At 30.8% G+C, this 13,195-nt stretch overlaps 2 protein-coding genes across 2 annotated transcripts; one reads left to right on the forward strand and one right to left on the reverse strand.

Moving 5' to 3' along the window:
* Positions 1–1,465: 1,465 nt before the first annotated feature.
* Positions 1,466–5,453, reverse strand: LOC119686066 (heat shock 70 kDa protein cognate 5-like). Its single transcript, XM_038100522.1, has 6 exons — positions 5,168–5,453; positions 5,020–5,066; positions 3,569–4,147; positions 2,392–3,496; positions 1,895–2,035; positions 1,466–1,831 (listed from the first exon to the last, which is right to left on the reverse strand). The coding sequence occupies exons 1-6, from the start codon at positions 5,255–5,257 to the stop codon at positions 1,748–1,750; spliced, it is 2,046 nt and encodes a 681-aa protein (XP_037956450.1). The 5' UTR covers positions 5,258–5,453; the 3' UTR covers positions 1,466–1,747.
* A 4,404-nt stretch (positions 5,454–9,857) lies between these two features.
* LOC119686067 (dnaJ homolog subfamily C member 11-like) lies at positions 9,858–13,103 on the forward strand. Its single transcript, XM_038100523.1, has 6 exons — positions 9,858–10,035; positions 10,104–10,680; positions 10,735–11,032; positions 12,276–12,392; positions 12,445–12,868; positions 12,921–13,103. The coding sequence occupies exons 1-6, from the start codon at positions 9,964–9,966 to the stop codon at positions 13,044–13,046; spliced, it is 1,614 nt and encodes a 537-aa protein (XP_037956451.1). The 5' UTR covers positions 9,858–9,963; the 3' UTR covers positions 13,047–13,103.
* The last annotated feature ends 92 nt before the right edge of the window (positions 13,104–13,195 follow it).

Below are 13,195 nucleotides of genomic sequence, written 5' to 3' on the forward strand. Positions count from 1 at the left end.
GCTGGGCAGACACAGCCCTGACTGCCCAGCAAAACCATAATCTCGAAAAGTTTGTTTTTTCGTTTAAGGGACTGTTTATGATTAATTGCGTGTTTATTTTAAAGTAAAGAATAATTTTTTTTTTTGATTTTTTTTATTTTATATATACAGTTAATATTTCATCGCTTAAATATTTTATCTAATATTAGCAATTTGACTTTCTTTTCACGTTTCGAAAATCTAAATTTTCCTTAAATAGTAAATAGTAATAATAATAAACACCCTTCAATGCAACAACCAGTTTAACAGTAGTGCATGCAATTTAAAAATAGTCCGAGTGGACAAATTTAACAAGAGTCAGCTCTGAATACTTTGAGTTTAACACACCCATACAGATGAGTTTAACGGTCATATTTGAATGTAGGCTGCTAGGACTAGTTTGAGACCAGTCCACTAGAACTAATTTAATGGTAGAGTCTTCGGACTACTTTATAATCTATACACAGTACACGTAATTGTAATTTTACTTGAGCAATATCCAACCAAATAGATATTGACTTAATGCAATTAAAGGAAGATTTGTAATTTATCGAAATAGTTGTTCAGGTAGGTAATTTGATTAAATGCAATGAACTAAAATTATAGTTTCTTAATATCATCTTTTGTCTACAGACCAATTAGATTTTTTTCATACATTTTAATCAAACCTATTGGAACTTTAAATCCAAATTTTTAAATAAATTACATCGTTTAAATATTTAGTAGTATGCTTTTAGCACAATCAAAAAATTTAATAGCAATTAATTCAAAATTGCATGTATGTTCTTCTATCTTATATATTAATGGAATTGAGGGGTTGTTCTTAACTTGCCAGCATGCGAAGATGTTAGTATCCGATGAGCCTAATATTAAGAGGATGTATTTTACATTAATTTTAATAGTGGTCGACTATCATTCAAAGAGTAAAGGGATTCAAATAATTTTGACAGAATATTAAATATCTGTATATATACATCATATTCATATTCTACGGTGCTTGGTGACTCGATAAAAATAAGAAAAGCAATAAATTCAATATGTGAACCGATGTTCAAATTCTAGTTAACTAAACTCAATGTGAACATTTCTGCAAGAATATGTGTTCCTAGTTTTAGAAAAACTCTAGCTGTCCCAACAGCTACTTCAGTCATCTATCAACATTCCGTGACATATATTTAGATTTAGCTCGAAAACGTTTCTTCATTTTATAACTAGTTTTGGTCTCATATTAGATTACAGTATGTATTATGTATCAATTTTTAAAATCTAGAATAAAACAATTATTTAATATTTTATTAATATATGTATATTATATATTTTAAAGCATTGATCCAATTTTAAATTTTATATGCTCTAAATACGGCTGTTCAGCTGCTTTAACTTTCTGTATAATTGATTGAAGTAAGCAATTATTTATCCTTTGGTTACAGCCTTTCAGATTATTTTGTTTTTTTTTTATTTATCTAAACAATAAAGGTACTATTCTAATTTACATATACTTTTAATTAATAGTTGAAATATTAAAACATACGTTCCACTTTAAAATAGTGAAAAAAAATTCGTTAGTCGAATTTATGTACAATGTTGTCGTATTATTAAATAAAAAAATATATAATATGATAACAGTAAATTTTATACGAAAAAGAATATAAGTAAACATCTTGTATTTCGTTCTAGATCCGGCTTACGATAACGATTAATTATAAAGAAATTATATGTAACAAATGAATTAGTTCTTCTCTTCTTTTTTCTGTTCGTTTGCAGTTTGATCGGTAGTGCTTTCTGAACTTGCGCTTTCACGGTCCGCTGACATCTAGAAAGGATATTGAAATATTTAATATATATACTAAAAAATTAATAAATAAATTTTACTTACCTTCTTGTATGCCATTTCAAATAGTTTCAGGGATGATTGTTGTAGTTGTGAAGTAGCTTTTCTAACTTGCTCAGGTTCTGCGGTATCTTTATTTGCAAGTAAAGTTCTGAGTTCAGCAATTTCCTTTTTCAATTTTTCGCACTGTGAATGAAATAAATAGTTGTTTAGAATTTAGTGTTAAAATTTTTATAGAGTAGGCACAAGGGGTATGGGATATAAAAAATCAAGACTGTTCACATTTTTTTTTATAATGATAGGTAGTTTGATAACCGTTGCCAAATAATTAAATTTTGTAGAAAAATAAAATTTTAAGATGTTATTGATTTGTCAAAAAACCAAATTAAATTTGGTTTTGATTAAAAATGGCTGGACATTTCTTCTCATTATTGTTAGTAGGATTTTACACTTGCTATTTATTATGAACCAATAATCCTAATATACTTATTATATAATTTTATGTGTAAAGGTTACAAAAATTACGAAAAAAAAAAACTCACTTCTTCTGATGGCAATTGGCTCTTAAATTCTTCCATTTTAGTTTCAGTATCGTGCACAATACTTTCTCCCTGGTTCACCAATTCAATTAATTCGCGTTTTTTCTTATCAGAAGCGGCATATTCTTCCGCTCTCTTAATCATATTTTCAATCTCATCTTTACTTAAGCCTCCACTGGATTGAATAACTATTTGTTGTTCTTTTCCTGTTCCTTTATCCTTAGCTGATACGTGAACAATGCCGTTTGCATCTATATCAAATACAACTTCAATTTGTGGTACACCACGAGGTGCGGGTGGAATACCAACAAGTGTAAACGAGCCTAACATTTTATTATCTGATGCCATTTCACGTTCACCTTGATGCACTTTTATTTCAACTTGTGTTTGACCATCAGCGGCGGTGGAAAACACTTGTGATTTTTTTGTAGGAATAGTGGTGTTTCTTGAAATCAAACGAGTAAAAACACCACCAAGTGTCTCAATACCCAACGAAAGTGGAGTGACATCTAATAAAAGTACGTCGGTTACGTCACCTGCCAATACACCTCCCTGAACAGCTGCTCCGACAGCTACAGCTTCATCTGGATTAACAGAGCGAGATGGTTGACGACCAAATAAATCCTGAACAACAGACTGAACTTTCGGCATTCGTGTCATACCACCAACAAGTAAGACCTCACCAATTTCTGCTTTTGAAACTTCAGCGTCTGCAAGTGCTTTTTGACAAGGTTGTATGGTGCGTTTTATGAGATCACCTACAAGACTCTCTAATTTAGCTCTAGTCATTTTAAGATTCATATGTTGAGGTCCAGATGCATCCATTGTAAGGTAAGGTAAATTAATATCTGTTTGTTGTGAAGATGACAATTCACACTTTGCTTTTTCTGCCGCTTCCTTAAGTCGTTGCATTGCAATAGAATCTTTTGTGATGTCAATGCCGCTATCTCTTTTAAATTCTGACACTAAATAATTAACAATAGCATTGTCAAAATCTTCTCCGCCAAGTAATGTGTCACCATTTGTTGATTTTACTTCAAACACTCCTTTTTGAATCTCAAGTATAGATATATCGAATGTACCACCACCTAAATCGTAAACAGCAATTCTACAAAGATGTATTAGAATCCACAAAACTATTTAATAATTTATTTAATATTTAATAATATTATTAACTTACATTTTGTCTTCAGTTTTATCCATACCATAGGCTAATGCTGCAGCTGTTGGTTCATTAATGACACGCAAGACATTAAGACCAGCAATCTGGCCAGCATCTTTAGTAGCTTGACGCTGTGAATCATTAAAATAAGCTGGCACTGTAATAACAGCATTCTTAACTGGGGTATTGAGGTATGCTTCAGCGGTTTCTTTCATTTTCATTAAAACAAAAGCCCCGATTTGTGAAGGCGAATACACTTTTTTGTCTGTGGCTGATACCCAGGCATCACCATTTGAAGCTTTAACAACTTTATATGAGAGGTTTTTAATGTCTTTCTTAATTTCTGGATCATCAAACCGGCGGCCAATAAGACGTTTAGTTGCGTAGAATGTATTTGCGGAGTTCGTTACTGCTTGACGTTTCGCTGGCATACCAACCAACCTTTCTCCATCTTTTGAAAAAGCCACATGAGAAGGCGTCGTCCTGGCACCTTCAGCATTTTCAATCACTTTTGCTTGCTTTCCTTCCATTACTGCTACGCATGAATTCGTGGTGCCCAAATCGATACCTATTACGGCGCCCTTAACTTCACCAGATCTAAACAATTAAAAAGATTTTGTTGAATTGTTTGAATAAACTTTCCCCAATCCATAAAAAAAACAACAGAAGAACTTTGATACATTATACGATATTATTGTCGCTTGCAATATTATATTATGTCTGTTCCACGAGCTAGTCGTAGTAAAACTCAAGTAAAATTTACATGAAAATTTGCTGGTGGAACGCACTTGTGTATACACAGTGTTACTCAAAGTTATTATGAGTAGCTCGTGGATCAGATCTATTATATATTTATTTTGTTTTTCATTGAGGATTGAGGTGAAACATTGTTAACTATATCTTAAAATTTAAAATTTTTTATTAAGTTACGTAATAGGAAACTCGTGTAATTTATGTGTTTAATTCAAATGCCGCCACACACTTTACTGCAATTATTTACTTATTAGAAAATTATTTACTTATTAGAAAATTATTTACTTAGAAAATGGATTATGAGCAAATGCAATTTCAGATCATAGTTCATATTATATAAGACGTTTTTCCTCCAATAGTTGTGAAAAGAAATTAATACAAATGTATTGAGATAAAATAGGAAAAAAAAGTAAGGAGCGATATTATTCTACTTTTATTGTGAAGATATTATCATGGTGTTGTAAATTTAATAGGACATGAGACCTAAAAACACTATTTGGAAATTAAATTCTACTACGGCGGTTTGCTTCGAGTGTTTAAAATATTCTACATATAATGACGCAATAGCGAATATAAATTTTGTAACACAGTAAAATCATTCAATCTCTACTTTAATTTTATTTATATAACACACAATACTATTAACGAAAATTTGTACCGGGTTTAGGGCAAATTCTGAGCACATTTTTATTTTTCATTGTAAATTACAAACTTACTTGTAACGTGTTTGCGAGAGCAACCCATTTTTAAGCAAAGGTCCTTCCTGTAAATAGAAAATATTATAATTTTTAAGTGTTCTAGGAATCGAAAATAAAAAATGTGGTTTAAAAAATAATTAGAAATACAATTACAAGTTTTACTTACAATCTCAAAACTTGAAAATTTTTCAGGCAGATGATTAGTGGCCTGACGGAATAAATTAGTACGAGGTAAGAGTTTCGACAATCTCAACATGTTTTTTTGTGTTTTGGTAATATATTTTATATTTTATTAGCTTTGCGTCCAATAGACAAATTGCACTTTTATTAAACCAGCTATCGGCTTTTAATGAAAAATCTGCACGTTTTTCTGCTCCAACTAATTATAACGTAGCATGAGCAAATTGGAACGGGTAAAATGAAACAGGTTTCACAAGCTGATATAGTAAAAAAAATTTGTATGTAGATAATCATAAGGTGTCTATGTTTTATAATGTCAAATATCAAAATATATTAATTAATATAAATCCGACATAAAAATGCTCATATTACTGATGAAATTTGTTTGTAATCATATTTACAGTTAAAAATTTTTTAAAAGATGTATCATATGGTAGCTGTCAGTTCTGATTTCTGTTATATATCACTATTTAAACAAAACTTAAGTTTTTTGCTTGGTAATTCCCTTTAGAGGTCATGATTGCAGTCACAGTCACTATTCATTGAAGTGAAATGAAATAAGCAGTCAAAGGGCCTTTACTTTTGTAAGCATATCACAACGGCTTATTTTAAAAATGACATATGAAACAACACTGTCGGCTTATTAAGTCCAACGTTCGTGAAATCACTTAATTAATGGTATGGTTGCCAAGACTAAAAATTCGTCTATTGCGAACAATTATTGAAAGTACATACGAAATTTTTAGTTAATTGTCAAGGAATGATTTCGTTAATTCTTCGTATTTTGTGTCGTCATTGTTCGTAACAAATACGTTACTTTTTCTATTTATTATTTTACTATTAAGAAGCATGAAAATTCATATTTTATTTACAATCATGTACAAAAAAATATTAGGCGGCGGTGTGGCAAAAAATGCATGCTGGCCTATATTACTATTGCAATCTGTCATTTGTTATGTTTTGGCAAATAGCTAATCTTGCACATGTACACATAAATTAAGAAAATAATATTTTGTATAAATATAAAACATTGAAATTTTTTACTTTTTCGCAATTTTCAAAATGATGACATTCTTGAATTTTTGTTTACATATGATTTTTGACATATAATTGCAATATTCGTTGAAATTTCCAATATAGGTTCACAATAGTTGGCTTATTGCCTTGGTAACACTTTCTTCTTTACTGGCCGAAGTGTGCAACGTGCTGCTTTTTGCCACACTTGCGAGCCACCGAAAACGGTTATTCTTACCAATAATTGCAAAAAATTATTAATCCTTTTCGAAATTTTTATTTTAAATTTTATTACGTGTTTTGTGAACTATTTAATCCAACCTACAAATCAAAAGTTTGACTGACACAATTTATTTTGTTTATAATTTTCACAATATATGTATTAAGCCGCTCCGAAGTGTGGCAAAAAAAGAACAAGTGGATTGATTAAAATCTCCAAAACATACACAAAACCAGTGTTCGTGTTCCCAATGCACAGGATATGGTCACGCACAAAGTATCAGGCTATGCCACACCAATACCATGATACGTGGTACTATATCACATCCTTCCAGAGGTGAACCTATTTTGATGTTGATAATTTATTGACATAACAGAATACCATGTATCTAGAGAGGTAAACTTAATAAAACCCGTAATCTTCGGTGTTATTTATTCGATAAATGAAATAAATGGCACTCCGTTAGTGTGTCTCTGAGACCTTCGGGTAACTGGCGGTCTCCAGTTGTAAGATAGTTTTGTCCGGGTACATCAGATCTCCGCCCGGATCGACACTAAACCAAAATAAAATAAATACTAACATTACAAAAACAAGCTCGTTAAAGCCAAGCGCTTTGAGAACTACAGTTTCCAAGATACCCACCTCAACTTCTGGCGATAATAATAGGGTACCTTTCAATAAAACAACGATCTCTATGCGTTCTGGCCCTCCGTGAAGACGGGCATTTCTTCGAGAGATATAATAATAGTTCGGTTAAATCTAAAACAGGTCCTCAATACTCCAAAGGAGGAGAAAAAAGAACCTATATCGAAGCGTCAGTGGTCATTAAATGAGTTAACTTCTAAACCTGATGCCAAAAAGGTAAAGTTCCGTGGCGATGCCATCACTACTAAGTCTGACTAAATCTGAACTCAAGCTTATAGATATGTACACTGAAGTCCTTAAAAAATGTCCATGTACGCTTCCCTAATATCGCGACAGCGGATGACCATGTGAATCTCGTTGCTTGCGCAGATCAACTTTCTGTTGATCTATTTCGCAGTGCCATCTTCAGAAAGGGTGAGGTTTGGCCAGATGCAAAAATCAAAGTCGTTGCTAAAGGGCAAATTCCGAATCGGCCTGGAGCGCGTTCCTGGATAACGTTCTAGATGTTAACTGATTCGCACATCTGATAGTATGCCTTTGCAAGTTGCTCTAAAAATTCTGTGTTTGCGTTTTTATAAAATTCGTATGGGATTCTATCTAATCCTGGCGCTTTCCCGTCTTTCGCTTTTTTTACGACCTGCAATATATCACCCACCGTTATAAGTTTATCTACCTCGTAGATTTGTATAAAGTTTGGAGCATACTGCACATCTTTCGCCGTTTGTGTGTAATTAAGAAGATTTTCAAAGTGTGTCTTAAACTCGTTTGGCGCAATTCGTAGATCATTTATTGAAGGCCTATTTCTTAGCTGTTTAACCAGTTTGTACCATTCTTTGCCACTTTTAATCGTATTTATGCGTGTCTCTAGATTTCTATAATATTCAGCTTTACTTTTGCTTTACTTTTCCCCTTTTAAATATTTTACTCTAGTAGTGCTGTTTTTTGTTCTTCTATATTTTTTCAACAAATGTTTAATCTTTTATTTCCCGATAAAGCATCGAAAGTTAAACCATTTGATTTTTTCACAGAGAATCCCTTACATTTTCGTAATTTGGGAGTAGATTTGAGTACAAGTTCAGTTAAGTCTGTTAAGTCCAGGTGTGTTTTATTTTGCAGCTTCGTCCTAACATTTTTTTTAGTTTTTTTGCTATCTATCTTTTTTGCTATCTATCTCTTCGCATCTTTCCATTTGAGAAGCAGTTATCGTTCTGCATTTTGATGTGCTTCACATTGCTATTTGAACTCTACCACCAAATGATCAGACCATGCTTTTACTTTTACCGTAAAGCTTTCTATATATGTTAATATTTCTTGGGAGAGAGTGCATATGTCATTAACAGTAGAACTGTTACTACTTATATATGTTGCGTTACCTTTTTTAACTCCTGCCGTTCTCGCATTGAGCACTATTTGTCAATAATCACAGCACAGTTCAATGAACTTTTTTCCTCTGGTATTAACGACTTTTGATTGACTGAGCTTAACGCCTGATTTAAATTCATTTCTCAATATTCTTCTCAATATTTTGTTATATATATCCTAATATGGCGTTTACACTGGCCGAAACTGGCTCATTTTGAATGATCCATTTGAAAGTGTTTACATTCGTTGTAATTCATTTGTTCTCATTTCAAACAGCTGATTTTCAACTTGTCTGTTAATGTGATTTTTGCCTGTGCCAAAAAAATGTTGTATGAAAGTTTAATAAACCTTCAAACCTTAAATTATGTACTGAAAATATATTTTTAACTTCGATTAAACACTTTTTGGGAAGTAGAAGATCTAAAAAGAAGTGCATCGTTTTGAAGAAAATGCAACCACCAAACATTTCTTTACCTTATATTGTAAATATGTCAAAAACAGCTTTATCAAACTGTCGAAATGCCATGAAGACTTTTTATTTAGGGTATATTCAGTGTATTCATTTGCATTTCGAACATATTTGGAACGTATCCAAACGTCGTTGGGACGCATTCACACAGAATATATTAAAATGGAATGCATTCACGCTTGAAATTTTGTTTTTCTCCACCAAATTATTACCCAGTTGTTCGAAATTATTTTCCTAATCGTTACAATTTAGATATAGCGGAACTATTTTAAGATTTATATATTTTGTTTTTAAGTTGATAACAATAATAATTATTTTATTGATATTGCTGAATATTGATTGCATTTCCACATAGCGGAAATAATCAGTAGAATATGTCTTAATGAATTTATTTTATTAATAATATTTTTCCAATAGTTAATTATAAAATTATAAATAAATACTATATTAATTATTTTACCATATAATACATATCATCAATAATATCTTATATATTGATCAATAATTAGTAGAAAGTATTTTATTAATAATAAATATTGAAAAAAAAATATTTTTTTAGTAATAGTAATATATCGAATAAATTAAGGTAAGGTAAATTGAAATTTATTAGGGATTTTTTGCACTTTTATGTGAATATTTATTTATTGCATTTATATATTGTTTTGGTTAAAAGTTTTCAAATTTATTTATTTATTTATTGAAAATCTTATAAAGGATGTTCACAATGGTGACACTTAATGAACCAAATTTTTATCTAATTTACACTACTCGAAATTCTGGTAAAAACCAAAATTCGCTGCGATATCAATATAATTTACTATTTCTCTCAATTTACCATCAATTTTGATGGTAAACTCGCACACGACCTAGAGTGGTAAATATACACGTGTCATCAAGCGTGGTTTGACAGCCCGCGTGCTTGTGTCAACTGCAGTTACCATAGATGTTGACAGTTGAACGTTGTGTACTTGCATAATACGAACAGCCTGCTAAATATGTAAACTGAATATCTGTCAAGTTTTGTAATGTTTAGTTTAAGGTTATAAATTTATTTTATACAACTTGTTTTAACATGGTCGAAAACTCGGAATCAGACAATGAAATTAGTGAAGACTATTACACATTTCTTAACCTACCAAAAGAAGTTAGTTTTGTGATAAATATTATCTATTGCTATTCCCAGTTCTTCAGTCTACTTTACTATAATTTCAGGCAACATCGGAGCAGATTAATTCTGCTTACCGTAGGTTAAGTAGAATATATCATCCTGATAAACACATTGATCCTGAAAAAAAAAGACATGCGGAGCTATTATTCAATAGAACTAAGCGTGCTTATGAAGTGCTTTCCGATCCGCATAAAAGAGCAATATATGATTCTATTGGAGAGAAAGGCTTAAGAACAGATGGATGGGAAATTGTACATCGAACAAAAACTCCATCCGAAATTCGGGAAGAATATGAACGCTTAGCACGAGCAGCAGAAGAACATAAATTGCAACAGCGAACCAATCCACGGGGAAATGTCACTATTGCGGTAAATGCAACAGAAATATTTGCACCATATGATGAAACAGAGCTTCCCCGTATAGAAGTTTCTTCAATGAGTATTTCGCAGTCGATTGAAGCTCCCATAACACGTAAAGATACAGTTACCTTAGGCGGAACTTTAAATTCATCAAATGGCAATGGTAGTGGAAATTTCGTTGTGTGTGGTAGAAGATTACTTAATAAAGGATGGTTACAATTGGATTTGGGAGTGGGCAATGGACCTTTGTTGTGTGTTAAAGGTTTTATAGATGAATATAAACATTATATTGTTATGTAATTATTATCTTGTACAGGTGGAAGAACGCTTAATTCAACGTTCTCGGTAAATGGAGGCACCTCATTAAACTTTCGTGAGAATGCTATACTACCTGCAATTTTTTCCACACTAGCAGTTCAGTTGGATAAGCATACCGTCGGGTCATTGATTTTAAATGCTGGAAGTCAAACTTCGTTAACAACGCAAATAGATCGTTCATCAGAAAAATATTCCTTAACAACTTCCTTTGTTATTGGAAGTCCGCATATATATTTCAGTATAATGTACACACGAAAAATGTTAGAAAATGAATTAAAAGTGAAGGTTTCTACCAAGTAAGTAAAGTAAATAAATTTACATATATACATATTTTTATTAGCATTATCTCTAAATTTATATTAACTGCTAGTGATGGACAAGATTACGGATAAATATCAAATAGAAAAAAAATTTACATTTTTCAAGATAAACTTCCAAATTAAAGATTTGTTCGAAATTGACTTTTTGTTAAACTTTACTTTTGTTTTGTTAAATCTTCCAATATTTTGCACTAATATGAAGGTAACCTATATCGCTAAAGACTAAATTTTTTTAACATTCGTAAAATACTAAAACAGTTTTCTTTATAATATTATATCAAAATGGATATTTTTTAAACAAGTTATTTGAATATTTTTCACTACACATCACTGTTACCAGAAGTACTCATTGTTAAAAATAACTTCTGATTGTACTTTCGTCTTTTTTCTATGGCAATAATTTCATAATAATTCTCTAAAATTTCTGATTAAAAATAAATTTCTCACACCGTGCTAATTCTGTACACTGTTCGAAAAATTAGATTTGCAACTGATTACAGGAAAGCGGTATGAAATATGTGGACATATTAGTAAGGTATTGATATACCAAAAACGAACATAAACTACTTTTTACAAAATTTACATTTAGATATGAAACAACCTGTATTTAATGTATATTTATAATAAATGTGTAATTTATTAGTATATTATATTAAATAAACTGTTCGCTTTACTTTACTTGAAAAATAAAGCTTTTTTTTTTACATATGTGTTGCTATGTATCATGAAAAATATATAAAGAAATGCACAGTTGGAGTTATGCAGTTTAACTACATTGTTTAGGATGAAGTCTTCTTTTGGAATGTGGAATACTTACCAATAGTAACGGAATGCCAAAAAAAAGTCAACAGTTATTTCCTAGTCTATCAGTTTCGACATTGTTGCATTAATTACAGATATAATTTGTCGTACTTTTACAATTATTTGTAAAGCCATTGTGATTATTTAAAATATTATATCATTCGATTTAGCCTTATTTGAAGACTTATAGTGTAGAACTGTTTGAGCTAGTGTTGTTGCAAAACTTTCCTTAATATTAGACTTTCATATGTGAAAATTGCTCTTATGGGTTTGCATTTTCAATTTTTTTTACTTAAATCATTTGTTTATTAAATAGGCCAAATAATAACTATTAACGGACTGACGTATTAATAAATATAATAATATTAATAAAAACTTTATAATGTTAATATTTACTGAAGTAATTATAATATTTCAGACTTGGAACATTTGGTTTTCTAGCAGAATATGGTGCTGAAAAAAAAGTTTCTAAATACAGTTCAGTGTTTGCCTCAGTTTCAGTTGGTGTACCTACGGGAGTTATACTTAAATTTAAGTAAGTCTATCTTTTATTTATTATATTTTTATTTAATTTCATCACTTTTTAGAATAAATCGCTCAAATCAGTCTTACATATTTCCTATTCATCTAAGCGAGGAAATCGTTCCGGCAGCAATATTTTATGCTTCGGTAACACCGATTTTACTCTGGTTTGTAGTTAAAAAAACTATCATTGATCCTATTAAAGAAGACCGTAGAAGTTCTGAGATCGAAAGAACTAAGCAAGCCAATGAAGAACGCTTACTATTGAAGAGGCAAGAAGCACATGCTGCAATTGAATTAATGCATCAGACTTATGAACGAATTGTATCAGAAGAGAGCTCTAGGCAAGGTATATTAATAAATAAAGCAACTTACGGAAAGCTACAAGAGGGAGGATTTGATTTTTCGGAGGAAGCTTCAATTGATGTAACAATTCCAGTACAGTGCCTAGTAAGAGATAGTACGCTAACATTGTACAACGCTTCAAAGGTTGTTTTCATTAACTTATTATTTGTACTGTTATATAATTATGTTTTTATAGAGTCAACTGCCTGGTTTTTATGATCCTTGTGTTGGGGAAGACAAAGTGCTTAATATAGATTATACATTTAATGATCACAAACATGAAATTGTCGTTAAAGATTTAGAATCAATTCGATTGCCTTAGTAAACTTTACTTGTATATACAAATTAAATTTAAATAAATTTAATATTTTGTTTTTAAGCGATTTGTATCTAATAAAATATTACTTATTTAGTATTTGCTTACTAAAACTAACTATGAATATTTCAAATCAGTAAACATTCTATTTAAAG

This window comes from Teleopsis dalmanni, chromosome 2, assembly GCF_002237135.1.
Source record: "Teleopsis dalmanni isolate 2A chromosome 2, ASM223713v2, whole genome shotgun sequence".
NCBI classification, from domain to species: Eukaryota; Metazoa; Arthropoda; class Insecta; order Diptera; family Diopsidae; genus Teleopsis; species Teleopsis dalmanni.

Coding starts and splice junctions, on each gene's coding strand:
- LOC119686066 (XM_038100522.1), bottom strand. CDS start 5,257: ATGTTGAGATTGTCGAAACTCTTACCTCGTACTAATTTATTCCGTCAG. Junction 4,148..5,019: donor CTCTCGCAAACACGTTACAA/GTAAGTTTGTAA, acceptor TTAATTGTTTAG/ATCTGGTGAAGTTAAGGGCG. Junction 2,036..2,391: donor GCCAATTGCCATCAGAAGAA/GTGAGTTTTTTT, acceptor TTTCATTCACAG/TGCGAAAAATTGAAAAAGGA.
- LOC119686067 (XM_038100523.1), top strand. CDS start 9,964: ATGGTCGAAAACTCGGAATCAGACAATGAAATTAGTGAAGACTATTAC. Junction 10,036..10,103: donor TTCTTAACCTACCAAAAGAA/GTTAGTTTTGTG, acceptor CTATAATTTCAG/GCAACATCGGAGCAGATTAA. Junction 10,681..10,734: donor ACCTTTGTTGTGTGTTAAAG/GTTTTATAGATG, acceptor TATCTTGTACAG/GTGGAAGAACGCTTAATTCA.